Here is a 15,196-nt window from a genome sequence, read left to right on the forward strand (position 1 = left end):
GCCATATCCCTCCTGTTACAAAATGTTAGCTCAGATAGGATACAGCCCTGTAGTTGGATAAGTTGTTCACAAAATAGATGGAATCAACACCTTTACCTGGTGCCGTAGAGATCCCAGGAGCTACTTTGTTGGTGGGAGTTTGCCCCAGTATTGTGTCTCAAGGCAAATTGGTCCTGGGTAGGACCAGATGAAAAGCGATTCAAAACACCACTATGAAGAGAAAACGAACAAGGGCTGATTGATCCATGATCGACTGATCTACGTTGCTATTCTCACCCCTGGCCATGACCAAAGTGACCAAAACAATGAGATTTCTGATGCAAGCGTCATTAGAACGTTCCATCAGAGAGTATCTGGAATCAGCCTTTGAAATAGGATGAGGAGCTCCATAACTCCAGAGGGACTTGGAGCAGAGCCACTACTCCTCCACAATGAAAGTAGGCAGTTGAGGTGGTCTGGAGATCTGACTAGGATACTTCCTGGGTGAGGTGTTTCAGGAATGCCCTCTCCTGAGGCAGATCCAAGACACAGTGGAAAGATTCCATCTTTTGGCTATTTTAAGAATATCTTGGTGTCCCCCTGAAGATCTGGACAAATTGGCCAGGACAAAGGAGGTCTGGGTGTCTGCTTACACTGCCGACTCAGACTCAGATAAGCAGTGGATGGATGGATGAAAACAAGTTTATACAGGTAGTGCAGAATTATTAGGCAAGTTGTATTTTTGAGGAATAATTTTATTATTGAACAACAACCATGTTCTCAATGAACCCAAAAAACTCATTAATATCAAAGCTGAATGTTTTTGGAAGTAGTTTTTAGTTTGTTTTTAGTTTTAGCTATTTTAGGGGGATATCTGTGTGTGCAGGTGACTATTACTGTGCATAATTATTAGGCAACTTAACAAAAAACAAATATATACCCATTTCAATTATTTATTTTTACCAGTGAAACCAATATAACATCTCCACATTCACAAATATACATTTCTGACATTCAAAAACAAAACAAAACCAAATCAGCGAGCAATATAGCCACCTTTCTTTGCAAGGACACTCAAAAGCCTGCCATCAATGGATTCTGTCAGTGTTTTGATCTGTTCACCATCAACATTGCGTGCAGCAGCAACCACAGCCTCCCAGACACTGTTCAGAGAGGTGTACTGTTTTCCCTCCTTGTAAATCTCACATTTGATGATGGACCACAGGTTCTCAATGGGGTTCAGATCAGGTGAACAAGGAGGCCATGTCATTAGTTTTTCTTCTTTTATACCCTTTCTTGCCAGCCATGCTGTGGAGTACTTGGAGCATGGAGCGTGTGATGGAGCATTGTCCTGCATGAAAATCATGTTTTTCTTGAAGGATGCAGACTTCTTCCTGTACCACTGCTTGAAGAAGGTGTCTTCCAGAAACTGGCAGTAGGACTGGGAGTTGAGCTTGACTCCATCCTCAACCCGAAAAGGCCCCACAAGCTCATCCTTGATGATACCAGCCCAAACCAGTACTCCACCTCCACCTTGCTGGCGTCTGAGTCGGACTGGAGCTCTCTGCCCTTTACCAATCCAGCCACGGGCCCATCCATCTGGCCCATCAAGACTCACTCTCATTTCATCAGTCCATAAAACCTTAGAAAAACCAGTCTTGCGATATTTCTTGGCCCAGTCGTGACGTTTCAGCTTGTGTGTCTTGTTCAGTGGTGGTCGTCTTTCAGTCTTTCTTACCTTGGCCATGTCTCTGAGTATTGCACACCTTGTGCTTTTGGGCACTCCAGTGATGTTGCAGCTCTGAAATATGGCCAAACTGGTGGCAAGTGGCATCTTGGCAGCTGCACGCTTGACTTTTCTCAGTTCATGGGCAGTTATTTTGCGCCTTGGTTTTTCCACACGCTTCTTGCGACCCTGTTGACTATTTTGAATGAAATGCTTGATTGTTCGATGATCACGCTTCAGAAGCTTTGCAATTTTGAGACTGCTGCATCCCTCTGCAAGATATCTCACTATTTTTGACTTTTCTGAGCCTGTCAAGTCCTTCTTTTGACCCATTTTGCCAAAGGAAAGGACGTTGCCTAATAATTATGCACACCTGATATAGGGTGTTGATGTCATTAGACCACACCCCTTCTCATTACAGAGTTGCACATCACCTAATATGCTTAATTGGTAGTAGGCTTTCGAGCCTATACAGCTTGGAGTAAGACAGCATGCATGAAGAGGATGATGTGGACAAAATACTCATTTGCCTAATAATTCTGCACTCCCTGTAGTTAATAATTTTGTCATGACCAAAGGCAACAGAGCTGCCACTTACCTTACTCTGTGTATGAGAGCTCCTGATCTCTGCCCGTTCAAAGTCAGCATACTGACTTTGTAATTTGTACTCACTATTAGCTAAAAATACACACGTGTACCCTCGCAGACAATGGCAGAAGTTGTGAATTATAAGAAATCTGATATGCATATAAGTGTATATCTCCTTCCAGTGAACAACTTTAAAAGAACGCCTGTTTCCTCCAGCACCATTAAGGGCCTCACCCTCAGCTGGAGTCCTGACAGCTTATGACAGACGAACCGTGCAGAGTACCCGCTGATCAGACAGCGTGATTACACCATACATCACAGGTTCCTAAACACAGGCCTCCATCCTGCCTAAACGCACCAGCATACGGGGCAGTTAAACACATACAAAGACTTGTATGTGTCTCTGTGTTCAGACGCTGAAGTATAACTGTGTAGTCTAAACTTAGTCACACATGGTTATTGCTCAAGAATATGAGTATTTTTAGCTCATTTGCAAACTTTGTGCCATAGGATTACTGTTGCAAAACCTTTTTTTTCTTACCCCAAAAAGTACCTCTTTTTTTCACCCCTCCTTTCTGTCTTTTCCTCTCTTTAATGTTGAAGTCTAGACAATTTATTGGAGAATAACTTGTCAGGGAATGCTTTTTTCTGTGGCTCACTTTACTGCATTAATGATTCATACACATTTAAAATAGCTTTCCACAGTTTATCACCGTGGCCCCATCTCTTCATCAGCAGGTTTGCATGAATTTTCCCACAAGTGTGTGCAAGTTTTGGATGTAACATGACGAGCGCACACAAACATATCTTTGTGTGCGCATATTCATATCTCTGTGTGAGTATATGTTATGATGGGTGTGTGGGTATGTGAGTGTGTGTGTGTCACGATGGGTCTGTGTCTTTAGGCAGACTTCAGTGTGTCTGGCTGGCTGATCGTAACTCACTGGGAGGGAAAGGCACACATCTCGTTCTGGAAGCTTTCAGTCACAGATCGTATACAGCCACTTTGGTGTGCATACCCTCTCACACACACACACACACACACACACACACACACACACACACACGTTCAGCTTGTACAACCACTGAATTAAGGTCTAGATAAGATGAAACTTTGATCCAGTCGGATAGTTGGTGCACAGAGGAGTACACACAGGTTTGTGCTTATAACACACATTTTCTGTTAATTGGCATGAAATGATTCTACTCAGACAACTAAAATATGACGAAGCTCACTGCACACTTGTTGTTTAGAGATTTTGCAGTTACTGATATCAAAATATTTGCTAGAATACATGCTGTAATGTAAGTGATGCATAAGATTGTGTGTGATTAGGCTTATATATGATGAGAGTTTGAAGCTTGTGCCCTTTTGTACTGCAGAAGCTTGAAGCTGTGTTACAGTGATAATCTTCCATACCTGAATACTTGTTTTTTTTACCCTTTTTCTCACTCAAATGTGAAGTCACTGTCTTGTTCCTTCTGTCCTGTTGTCTTTCTGCATCAGTCAGATATTTTACTCCTTTCGGTTACCTCACAGTTATTGAGAAACCTACTTTTTATTCAGATGCCTGCAGCTGTCTTGGACTGAAGTAGGGCAGGCTAGTACGCAGATGAACCAATGCAAATACAGATACATGCGCAGAGTGAGAGCTAGTAAGAAGTAGGGCAGACAAGCAGGCAGTATTACCAAAAGCCCTTGGATATCAGGGGCAGGCTGTCCCAGAGGAGCATCATGTCATAACAGTCCTGATTGCACACCATTTAGGAATGCCTGCAGAGTTAACCTTTCAGTGATGAGGGGTCACCAGTGATGTGATCACTAACCCCTCTGATGCTTCCCTGCCAACTGCATATACACACTCTTGCATTCATTCTCCCCTAATGCCATCTCTGTACGGTGTGGGATAATTGCCCACAAATGCTCCTTGGTGGCTATTAGACATGGAAGATTTACTCTCAAGCCAACCACTTCAAAAAATATTGTATCCCACTAAAAGCTTGAGATGCTTCAGTTCCCTTGTGTTTTCTGCGTTGATTTCTTTTTTCCTGCATTATCTGAGGTAACTCACTTTATCTGCCTGCCTCTGTCCAGGTGCAGTACAGCGATGCGCAGAGTGGTAAGGATTTTGTGACCTATCTGACTCTCTCCCCTGTGCAAATGACTTTCCACGGCACTGGGAGCACCCTCCAAGCCAGCCATGACCAGGTGAGTCTGCTTAGATGCATTCAGTATTGTGTAAAAGTTGTATACAATAACAGTAAAGTGAGGATGTTTTTAAAAAATATGCCCATTTTTTTGTTTGTTTTGTTTTTGTGGTTATCAATGAACTGAATGTAAAGTACACTAAACAAAAAACCCACAACATCCATGCTTTATTAAAGCACAAGTTAGCAGTTTACCTCTGGAGTCAATTACTTTATGACTTTTTTAAGGGTCCAGTGTAATGTGTTAAAACATCAAAGTCAAACTCAGTGTTTCAAACAAACTAACAATCAAGGCCATTGACTACCAGCTTCAGTGTTCTGCAGAGAAAGTCATGTCAGTCAAAGAAGTCCAGTCGCTTTGAGGAGACTGATAACATGATGTAACAAATCCATAACAGACCCTGCCATGTTTTCATGCTCTCTAGCATACTTCTTTTATTAACCGGTTGCTGTTACAAACACATGGCTGCAGCTTTTCGGCTCGCAGCCGAACATACACACCAACAACAACAACAACAACAACAACACAGTCAGGACACAGCACAGATTTTAATGCACGGGAGGCGTGATGAGCTGATGCAGCTCTGGTGTGTCAGCCTCCCTGCAGCAGTGCTACAGAGCACACCCCGCCACATACCCCCATCACCCGACTGAGTCTTTTTTAAGTTGCTTAAAATGTATTTTGATGCATCCACAGCAGTATGACGCTTCTGTGCTGATCCTTGTGTTTACTTTGTCAAACTGGGGGGTTTCCTACCATAACACATTTTAAGAAGTACATTGACTATAGATATATCCACTTTAAAAAAACTGAAATATATTTCTTCCTACGTTTATATATTTATAAAGCGCTCTGAGTTGACCAAATCTTCCTGTGGACTGTAATCAATGATCCTTCATGGCAATTAAATTGGATTTTTATGGCTCCATAACAGTGACCGCCGTGGCCCGAGCGTTTATGCTTTTGGTTGCCTGTCCATCCAAATCTGGTGAACATGATATCTCTTGGATGGCCTTGATGTATTTTAGTCACATTTGGCTCAGATGGTCACTTGGACTAAAGTCAGGGCTGAATAGATTTTGGTGGTCAAAGTCCAAGGTCACTGTGATCTCAAGTCTACCCCTTGTGAAGGGGATATCTAAGACACCTGCAGAGTGTTCATTACAAATGACACTACATCTGGCAAAAATGTGTACTTGGACTCATGGACAAACTGATTTTTAAATCTGGTGGTCATTGGTAATGGTTACAGTGACCTGACCAAAAAAAAAAAAAAAAGTTTTTTTCCAATGTAAGAATTAATTTGACAATTGTAAAAACATTTCACAGAAATATGAAATAGCAAGAAATGAAATAATGATATTTTATAGTTAGTTCGCTGGTTAGCAGTGCTACAGAATCAGTACAATCAAGTTGGTTTTTCCAGTTGAATCTAATACTGATAGTCATGCTTGTGAAAGATAACATATCAAATATTATAAACAGATACTTGTAATAATCAAGTATCTTATTAAAGACATTTGACAGTTAAATCAAAGACTTTATCCATCCAAAAATCGGATCAAGAAGTTGAGTACATATTAAACTGTAAATATCATTAGCTAATCTTGATTTTCTATTATTTTTTGCAATAATAATAAAAAATAAACTGCAACTGTCCCACTATGTTATCAGATGGGCTTCCTTTCCTGGTGCAGTCAAGTGTACCGTATGCTGTATATGGTGCACTATATAGGACGTATTGTGAGACTTTGACAGGTCTCATCCTCTAATTAACAGAGAATCTCTGCTTTTATTATTAATCACCAGGGTGTTAGACCCACCCGTGTTAATATTCACTCACTGCATTTCTTCCCGACAGCTTTAGTTTTTCTATCCATCAAAAATAATCCTCATCCACAAATCTGATTAAACTTATGGCAGACCCTGTCATTCTCTCTCCCTCCCTCCCTCTCTAGTTTTCTCGCTCACTCTCTTTCGCATACTCACTGCATTCAGAAGGAGGTTCTTTGTCTTGTGTTGCCCAAGCAGAAAACCAGTTGCTTACAATCTATCATCTAAACATAGGACGCCTCTTTGTTCAGCAGTCTTCAAAGCTTTAATAAAGGGCCTGGTCGGCCCCGATTGGGCCAGCTGACAGGGGGATAGTGTCGCCACCGCTAACTGAGAGCCAAGCCAATATAGGCCAGGCAGGTCTGCGTCCTTGGGACCTGTTGTTGCCAGGAGCACTGGGGCATGACCGACTGTTAGAGAAAGCCTTTCTTTTCCTCTTCTCAGTACAGTGAAGAGTATGACCACAAAGGGAGCACCTAACAATAAGGGGTTACCCCCAGCAGCCCTTCAGTCCACAACACTTTAACAATTCTGAAGGCATCACACATTTGGATGGCTTTACCATAGACCATTTTCCATCACAGGAACTAGCAGGTCATATTAGGGTGTCATGCTCCTTTTTTACATGTTCCAACCATGGAAGCTATCCCTGTATGACCTCTTTATGGGCTGTTTCCGTGGTGGGAAAAAGTATAAATTCCAGGATAAGTAGCTCTGAGCGCCCCTGAAGTACTACTAGGCAAGACTCAATGCTGAGACAACACTTAAAAAAAAAAACAGTAAGGCAATGCAACAATCAGCAACACAACAACTATATTTGTTCCCTCAGTCATCCTGTTTTTATGGACTCACAGTTCCATGCTTACATCAATGACGTCAAATTATTTAAATGTTAGTTAAAGCAAAATTATGACGTCACATGTGTTTCTTGTTGAAGCCCTGTTACAATTGAAGCAGAAAAGCTGAAAGAGCCAATTAGTCAGTTCCTGTAAACGTGCATGTGACTTAGTGGCTGCACCTGACTTACTTATAAGTTATTGTAAAAGGTCTCCTAGTTCATTTTAGGCATGCGCTTTCATAAATTCAGATTGATTTGCCAATTACTAAGTGAGTGAGTGAGCTATGTGTCCCCTAGGCCAAATGCCTCAGCACCCACTCACAGGCACTCTCATCTCACAATTTAATATGTACATTTAAAGATTGTAAATCTGATGAGATGGAACTGGGAATCTCAGCGCTAAGACCTGATAAAAAACTTTTCCTGGAGCCTCTCTCTGTTGCTGCACACACAAAATTACCACAGTGACATGCGGTGACTCAATTTATGATCTCGCTGGGAATTTCCTGCGGTGTTATCCGCACTCTGGTGGAGGTTTATGTCTACTAGGCCAGAGTAACTGATAAAGATCCACAGCCAGAGGAAATCCTCTCCATACTTCTCTGCCCATGATGTTAAAGGAAAGATATGCATGATACAGAGTACAGTTATGAAGGAGTTTGCAAACACAAAATAGAGTTGAAAAAACCCCATAGTACTCATTTTCTATTTGTGTTTGCATGGTTCTGGCATTTCAGGCTTTACTTAGGTTTTTGAACAAGCGCATGTCCATAAATGAGGTGTTAAATAAAAGGAAGATTAGTGATTGGGGTTTAATGATAGATTCCTTTATTTAATATGGAGGAACAGCTTAGGCACACATGAGCTGAGAAATCAGATATAATGTATTCTTTTAAAAGTACCATAACCCTGTTTTCTAAGTCACATAAAAGCAAGGATAAATTAACATGTTATTAAGATCAGGTGTATCAGGTGATCCTGAACCCTCCCTTAGTTACTCTGTAATAGCCTAGGCTGCTGGGGGCTTCCCATGATGCACTGTTTCTTCTTCTCTCACCTCTTTTCACTCTCTGTGTTTGTTCACCACTCTGCATTTAATCATTAGGTAATTTTAATCCCTCTCTCTTCCTTAGTGTGTCTTTTGTCCTTTCTCACTCCCAGCCAGTTGTAGGAGATAGGTGCCCCTTCGTGAGCCTGTTTCTGAAAAAGGTTGCTTCCTGTTAAAAGGGAGTTTTTCCTTCCTACTGTTGCCAAGTGCTTGCTCACAGGGGGTCATTGGATTGTTGGGGTTTCTCTTTATTGTTCTATAGTCTTTACATGATCAAAAAAGCACTGTGAGGAGACTGTTGTTGTGTTGTGGTTTTATACTGTATTAATTCATTTTAGTTAAATTAGATTTGCTTGGTTAAATTCACATTCAAACAGCTTTTATCTCACTTCCAAAAACAAATAACAGGCTCCGTAACATACTGTATTTAGACATATTTTTGATAGGACTACATGCTTTCTGGACAGGCTGATTCCTGTGTTTGTTCTTCAGAGCTGAACTAACTCTTCTGGCAGTCCCTCTGTGGCGGCAGTGGGACACCAGGGGGGCCGAGGCCCTCTGGTCTGAGTGTAAGGTGTCGCTGGTCCAACATGAGTGGCCTGCAATCGAAGATGACAGGGTGACTGTTGTCTGCCACCAGACTCTTGTGTGTGTCTATGTGCATTTGGTTGTGTGTGGGATTGCTTTGCGTGCAGTAATGTCCTCAGCTGAGCCACCCTAGGTCCCAGGAGCCCTGTCTCCCAGATTGTCAGCTGTGACTGCTTGGGTTTCCTGCAGCAAAGGCACTTTTTGGCTGCTTTGATGTGACACATTGACTATAATCTGTTAGGATTAAAATGTGTTGCAGACATTCTTTCAGGTAATGAGGGCCACTTTTTTCTGGATTTGTTTGGTTATTAAGTTGTACCAGTTTTTCCAGGTATTCCTTAACAATTTATCATGAAGCTGTGATGCAAAGTTTTGCATAAGTGGTTCATTATTTGCTGAGCCAGTGCTTTTATTCCCAATTCATTCCACGCCAGGGTTACAGTAGGTAAACACTGTTTTCTTGCTCTCTTGACCATTTTTGTTCGTTTATACCACAGAAAATGTAACAGTTCTGGTAAAATTGACTGGGAATCTGATCGTGCTCTGGCAGAGCAATGATATTGGAACAAAGGATGAAAGGGCAGAGCTATAAGGAGCCCGTTTAGGGACTCTAAATGTTACACACATTCCTGTCTTTGTTTACATGAAATGTGTTGAAAAGGCTTGGATTCATGTTTGACCCAAGTGAGTATGGAATAGGCTACAGCATGACCACTGCAGATGCCTGAAACCTCTACTTTGATTTATATTTTTAAAATGTATATATTTAAAAAGGAAGTTGCCTTTTAAGGCAGTGAATACAACACTTACTACAGTGCTAGTGGATAGTTTCTTGGTTGCATTTAAGGGCTGGTAATCACTATTATAAACCCATGTTTACTGTGTTTAAGTTAGGAGAAAAAAGCTGAAAGTAACGAAGTATAGTGGAAGATAGTAGGATAACTGCTGGCATGGTCTTCAGAGATCCCCCGTGGAGCTCAGGGGAACAGCAGGAGAGGGAGCTGCAGAGGGCCAGAGGTTGTACAAGCCTTGTGTTTGAAGTCTTCCTCCCTGACTGCAGTGCAGACGTTACCCCAAGCTGTGCTCCTCTCAGGGGGTCCTCTGGAGTGTTACCCAACCAGGCTGGCAGCTGTTGAACAGCTTCTTCTCCCTGCTTATCTGTCTTAGCTGTCTCCTCTTTATGTGCCAGTGTTTTGTAACCAAAACCAGCACCTGGACATATCCTAAATCACTGAATGTGGAGAACACAGGGCACACTGGTCTGTCACTCAGACATCGAAACACCAATCACCTGAATGAGGACTGGAGACAGTTTTTAATTAAACGTATTAAATGTGTATAGTAACTGATTGCCTGCATGGAGGGTTTTTTTGGTGGAACTAAAGAAAAGGAGATTTTTAGTTGTGGTTTCACTTGTGACGTGATCAAAAATGACAGGAAGATAGATAAATTTCAATCAGCTGGAGTAACACAGTGTCCTGCCCTGATTCTATACTTACATGCCAGTCGCCCATCAAGGACCAGTTTCTGAGCCAGGAAGACCCTGGTTCGATTGTGTTTTTGTCGCTTTTTCTGGCAAACAACATCCTGACACAAAATTTGGGTCATTTCAGAACAAAATAAATGACGCCATAAATATTTGGCTGATATCAAGTCACGGCTGAGTGTAATGATCCAAAAATTTGGCTTGCAGGAGAATTGGTCTGTTGCTTCTGTTAACTGGGTCAGTTGAAGAACTCATCAGCTAGAAATGCAAGTATTGTTTACACTACGTTATTGCGAGTCACTGCAGACCACTATTGCATATTTGGGTTGGATGTCTTTTTCTTTATATAGTACATAATGAGACCTGGACTTTGTTTAGTCTTAAGCTCTACATTGTTGTGCCTAGCCAAAAACAGCAAGTGGAAAATAAACTTATTGCAGTTGCTGGTTTATAGAAAAATTACCTGTCTTAGCAGTCACCAACATCAAGCAATACAACCCTCACCCAGAAGCTACCTGAACATTTAGAGATTACTACAGGTGGTGCCCGTAGGTTCCTCTAAAGGTTCTGCAGAACCTAAATCCTGCTAAGGAAAAGCTCATACCTTACATTCATACTGTCAGACGTATCCAAACCATGATTATCCCCTTACCCATCACCACCCTTTCCCTACCCCAGAGAGAGACAAAGCGAAGTATCTATAGAGCGATCCATCATTCCTGCCTGTCTTCCCACTTGCCCTCCTCAGGAAACACCTTTCAGACCAGGAGATTAGAGTGTGACGGGAAGAGAGAAGAGCAGTGAAAGAATGATGGAGGAGGAAGAGGAAGGTGTAAATGATTAAGAGGGAAAGGCTAGAGAAGAACTGCAGAGAAACTGATTAACTGGGCAAACAAAAGACTGTTGAGGCAAGGAATGAGAAAATGGGAGATACAAGTGTCTTTTACCTAGAGAACGCCAGTAGGAATAAACATGAACTTGCCCATTAGGGGACTTGTTGATATCTCCTAGTGGCCTCTTGGAACATTAGCAAAGCTTTTAAGGGTAGACATCAGCCATTTTCACACATGCACTATAACCTTGAACCTTTCTAGACATTATGTGAGAAAGTTGTATGTATGTGTAAACAATACAAGTCTGCTCCAGTAGACTTGTATCATTTACAAACTCATTTGCCACAACAGTTAATGTGTGATAAGTCTTTTTAACATGGAAGATTTTGCTGGGAGACCTTGACACGTACCACCAATGTAAACATTGTAGTTCAAGCTCCCCCAGACACACACCAAACCACAAAGCTGCTCTGTATTGGCTTGGAAAATGGCCCCAAGGCAATGGCTTAGACCCATTTCCCCTTGTGGGACTAATAAAGGTATATCAAATCAAATCAAATCAACTCCCCGGATTCCAATTCGATTGTGCATCCCACAGATTTGCCAAAACAAGCTAATCTGTTTTGATTTTTGATTTATTTATTTTTTGGTCAATTGATTAGTCCATTATTTAGCAAATTGTTTTTGTTCCACTACAGTGGAGAAGAATGTACTCAAAAAGCTGCACTATGGTCCTCGGGCCAATCAGATTTTCACTTCAAAGTAATCTAAGTAAAAAGAATGGACTGCCATTAATAGAGCAATTTTCTAGTAATAGAGACCATATTTGTACTATATGTTTTAAAACATTTTATCTACCTCATGTCCACAGCCAGTTTAAAATTGCTATTTCACCTAACACCAATGTCTTTGGGCTGCCCACACAGAACACCCCACTCAGGGTTAGAACCAAGAACCATCTTGCTGTGAGGGAATAGTGCTAACCACAAAATCTGTTAGCTATTCACTTATCCACAAGGGGTCGCCACAGCAGATGCATTTGATTTGGCCAATTTTTTACGCCAGATGCCCTTCATTACATAGCCTATCCGGGAATTTGAGTGTTTTCCTAGTGACCATCACTGAACTAACCGTCATCCATGCTTTGGGAATATATGAGCCTGGTTCTGGTTTCACCAAGTGCTTGCTAAAAAGGAGCCGTCTGTGTTATCGTAGGGTTTTTACCTTTGCAAATACAAAGCATCTCGAGGCAACTATTGTGATTTGACACTATATAAAATTGAATTGAATAATTAATATGTACTAGTAATAACACATTTATGGATGACTGCACGTCCAGAAACACAGTTTACCCACAAGTGCTAGCAAAACATATGATAACTTCTGTTCCAAAACTAAAATTAAAAAGGCCTGCGTTTCAGGCTGTCAGCACGTGTTAGTAAGGTATGAGCTACAAAGTAATTTGACACGTTTTAGTACAATTTTTAGACACTCACATAAAGGCATTAGTGCAATTTTCGCTCGCAGATAGTGTTACTGTGCCTGCCAATCTGGATTACGTTCCATTGCTTGGAGTGTCTCTGAAACTGGAGTTTTGGAGATATAATACACTTTGAGAGCAAATAACGTTAAGAGTGAGATCCTTTCTCTTAGCCGATTTGTCATTCTGTCATATATTGGCTTTTTTTGCGCAAATAACCTTTTTAATCAAAATTCTGTCAAAAAGAATAATTTATGTTTTTATTGAAATGAATTGTTCTCCCAGACCAGTGTGACTACTTTAGAACAAGCAAAGGTGCCGGATTCATTATCACATTCACGGTGAGAGGAGCAAGATGTTTTGGCAGTGACTTTGCAGCCTTCAGGGGCGTCAGGTTTTGCGCGTGATTTCTCACGCACACAAATTAGGTGCGGATAAAGGTTTGTAAAGCAGTCGCACCTTCTTTCACTCGGCACCTCTGTGGGAGGTAAAGGAGAGCTGGGCTACCCACTGCTCTTTGTAGCGTCTTTTGCTCATTAGCTTCATGTCATTTGATACTGAGTGATAGCTCGCTTTGCTGAAAAGGTCCCCAAGATAAGGACCATGCATTTAATCTTTTCCTCTGCTCTGCAATCTTTCAGTAACAATGTGTGAGATGTGTCATCTGTGGGGACATCACCTTTTTCTAATGGCAGCACAGTGATGTTTTACTCCTCAAAGGTTAATATTTCTCCTCTGTTTAATAATCTGTGTTATGCAAGCTGTTTCACCGAATCCACTTATGCTTTGTTGACCTAATATACAAGCCACACAGCAGTAGAGTGATGCCAAGAAGACATTTTCAGAGCTTCAGCCTTCCTCTGTCTATTTGAGCTCTTTGGAAATAATCCATTTGGTGCACAGTTGTGACAGTGATGTGCATTAATCATCCTAATCTCTTCATCCACTGCCATCCAGGCCAATGTCTTACGACATAGATAAAACACAAACCAACATTGAAACTGTCAGTCTCATCCTGTCCTTGGAAAGTTGCAAAATATACCAAACTCCTATTGTTCAAGGAAAATCTCTGGATTTAAAATAAAATCCTTTGACTTGATATGGAACGACACTTCTTGTGGTTAAAAAGACTTAAAGAAAAAAAGAATTAATCATCGCAGGACTGCTCCAAAACCATATCACACCCTGACAGTAATTGCAGGCATACATGTCTATCTCACAAGCATAAATACAATCACACACACACATAGACAAACACACATGCTGCACAATGACCTGTATTATGAGTTGTAATTATGCTCTTTGTTGCTTTCCTGACTTGATGAAATCTGATCTCCGAGATGCGTACACCCTATTTGTTTGCAACGGTTGTTTTTGATTCCCACTGAATACTGTGTCATTATTTACCGAAATTACTGGCATTCAGGTTTTGTTGACAGCTTCTTGGGGGGGGAGCAGAAGTCGAGGTTCCTCCTGCCTTATACAGAATTACCAGTGATTTGTTTTATCCAATCTACTTAAGTGTTCAGCTGCAAATAACTAAACCTCTAGCGGTGATCAGTGTGTCTGGATGTGTACTGAGTTATGGAAATGACCGTAGCAATTGGGGAATGTTATTCTGTCTGTCTGAGTCCCACCACCACAGCCACCTCCCCCTCATCCCGATGTGAACAAATTCTCAGGCCTCTAGCAACAGACATTTTGAAACACTCAAAACAACAGTCCCAAAGGAGGTTAACACCACTTACAATTAAGGTGTCACTTACCCCTGTGGTTTAACACTTTCTGTGTGTGTGTGTGTGTGTGTGTGTGTGTGTGTGTGTGTGTGTGTGTGTGTGTGTGTGTGTGTGTGTGTGTGTGTGTGTGCCTGCCCGCCTCCTAACAGTATCTTCGTGATCTACTAAATCTCCTCTGTAAATAAAGTCACAAGTGACAACTTGTGTTCTGTTTTATATGCAAATTCAGCCCAGCCCTTTGCATTTAAAGGAGATAAGGAAAGATTAAGCAAACCACACTGTCACTACATAAATGTGAGCGGAAGAGGCTACAGTGGCAAGTGAAACATGGGCATTCGCTCTTTTTTGTTAAGGCTGATGAGCCCCTATTTTGCACATCTTAGCAACCAATGTGCCTCCTCTTTTCTCTTCAATATGACTTCTATCATATGCTCTGCATCCTGCACCAAGTTAAATATCTGATTGATCAAATACTAATGTGATTCTGATCTACTGGTAATTCAAATGACTCTATACTGAATTGTTTGAAAGTCACAAATAATGGGTAACGGGCACAACTGCTGTCCAATATTGAAAGGGCTGAGACTACAAGATATCTTTGGTTAATATGTTTGTCACTGTGTCAGATTAGGCAATTATAGAGCCATAAACATTACCGACATTACTGAATACACACTGCTCCCCTACAGGGCTTTTTTTTATGATTTTATTTTGTCATTCTTTTATTTGCTGGAGATAATGACACGATTTGCTTGTAGACAACTGCTATGTTCTTGTTTTGAAAGTGTAGTTGCTGTCTTTTCCTATCACTGCCTGCTCTAAAGAGCGTCTGCGAGCTGGAAAGCTTCTTGC

The 15,196-nt window shown here is 41.3% G+C and overlaps 1 protein-coding gene across 2 annotated transcripts in view; it reads left to right on the top strand.

Moving 5' to 3' along the window:
• Nucleotides 1-15,196, top strand: part of stau2 (staufen double-stranded RNA binding protein 2) — a 103,613-nt gene that overhangs the window by 67,022 nt on the left and 21,395 nt on the right. For both annotated transcript variants that reach the window (XM_026179457.1, XM_026179456.1), the window contains one exon: nucleotides 4,389-4,502. In XM_026179457.1, the coding sequence (XP_026035242.1) occupies nucleotides 4,389-4,502 (114 nt within the window). The remainder of the gene's footprint in view (nucleotides 1-4,388; nucleotides 4,503-15,196) is intronic.

Source organism: Astatotilapia calliptera, chromosome 9 (genome assembly GCF_900246225.1).
Source record: "Astatotilapia calliptera chromosome 9, fAstCal1.2, whole genome shotgun sequence".
Classification (NCBI taxonomy): domain Eukaryota; kingdom Metazoa; phylum Chordata; class Actinopteri; order Cichliformes; family Cichlidae; genus Astatotilapia; species Astatotilapia calliptera.